At 38.7% G+C, this 1,491-nt stretch overlaps 1 protein-coding gene across 1 annotated transcript in view; it reads right to left on the minus strand.

Annotated features, from left to right (window-relative positions):
- LOC107578628 (vasoactive intestinal polypeptide receptor 2-like) overlaps nt 1-1,491 on the minus strand; it is a gene marked incomplete at both ends in the record, with an annotated part of 5,935 nt that overhangs the window by 3,209 nt on the left and 1,235 nt on the right. Inside the window, one exon of the mRNA XM_016264571.1 lies at nt 897-1,047. Coding sequence (XP_016120057.1) covers nt 897-1,047 — 151 coding nt within the window. The remainder of the gene's footprint in view (nt 1-896; nt 1,048-1,491) is intronic.

Below are 1,491 nucleotides of genomic sequence, written 5' to 3' on the forward strand. Positions count from 1 at the left end.
GTGTGCATAGAAAAAGTCTTAGATCTTTGAGTTCAGCTCATGAAAAATGGGGGCAAAAACAAAAGTGTTGCGTTTATAATTTTGTTCAGTGCAGATAGATAGATATAGAGATAGACAGACAGACAGACAGACAGGCAGATAGACAGGCAGATAGATAGATAGACAGACAGACATAATGTGATGTTAGGAAAATAGCATCTTTGCTCGGACACCTGCTGAGAAATTGTTACTTCAGTTTCCTGTTGGGATGTGGGCCACTATCTCTAAACACAAGTAAAGCCGGAGAGGAAATGCTGGTAAACAGAACATGATTAAAGAGGCCATGTTAGTTGTCACTGTCATGATGAAAGAGAAGCTTAATGAGGTGTTGATATGGTGAGTCTAGCAAGCCACACCCAAGCCTGTCCTCTAGAAATGAATGAAGATTTTGCTCTCCTTTCTCTCGCCTGGAAACTCCAGGGACACAACAAACTACAAAGACATACTAATGCATAATGTAAGACAAACAGACTGAACAAGACCGATGGCACGTCATCTAGTTCCCTATGCTGTTTTTCCTCTGAGTAGTGAGTGACATCTATTCAGAAGTGTTTGAATGAATTAAAGAAGAGACATTCAATGCTATACTGTGAAGAGGTATGTGTTCTCAAACAATTTTCTATGCACACATGTGTTCGTGTCAGATAAGATGAAAGCTAAAGCATCAAATGCAGTGGGAAGTGGAAAATCTCTAGGCTTTAGACTCAAATAATCCTTTATTTACTCAAATACCTGCTTATAGGTGAAAACACTGACATGAAGAGCTTTAAAAGACGGAAAGTGATTCTGAAAAGTAACAATTGGTTTTGGAAAACGGAAACAGCTTAAAAAGGTCTGTGTTTCTAATGAAGACTTACCCCAGCCAATGAGGAGGTAAATGATGAAGTGTCTGTTCTCAGAGAAGATGACCATCAGTAGAGTATGTAGGTAGAGGCCTTCTACCAGCAACCAGTAGAAGTTTGCCATGATAAAGTAGTTGAAGATGATCAGGCTGGCCTTGCAACCAATCTAAACACAAGCACAGAGAACTTCAATGTGCACTATGTGTGTCTCAGAAATGACAAAGACTGTGACAAACAAACGTGAGCACAGATTTGGGTTTTTAGGGTCTGTATAGTGACAGAAATAACCACCTTTTAAAACCGATGAAGCATAAAATGTGTTTAGTTGACTATGCATGCTTTAAGAAACTGGCTTAGCTCAGTTTAGACCCTTAAAGGTGAAGTGTGTAATTTTTTCAATGTTAGAATACTATCTCAAATCCCACTTTAATGTATGCAGACAGCTCAAAGTAAACCATTTGTAGGTGAACAAATATTTCTGTTTGTTTGAAGCTTCTGGTAGGACAACTTCTGGTTGAACCAATGCTGTGAGGAATGGGAATGGGATTACTTGTTTGACCAAACAATGAAAGACTAACTGACATGGTGTTGAGAAGCAATGATTATTTTT

The sequence above is a fragment of the Sinocyclocheilus grahami genome, unplaced genomic scaffold (genome assembly GCF_001515645.1).
Source record: "Sinocyclocheilus grahami isolate Dianchi unplaced genomic scaffold, SAMN03320097.WGS_v1.1 scaffold11205.1, whole genome shotgun sequence".
Classification (NCBI taxonomy): domain Eukaryota; kingdom Metazoa; phylum Chordata; class Actinopteri; order Cypriniformes; family Cyprinidae; genus Sinocyclocheilus; species Sinocyclocheilus grahami.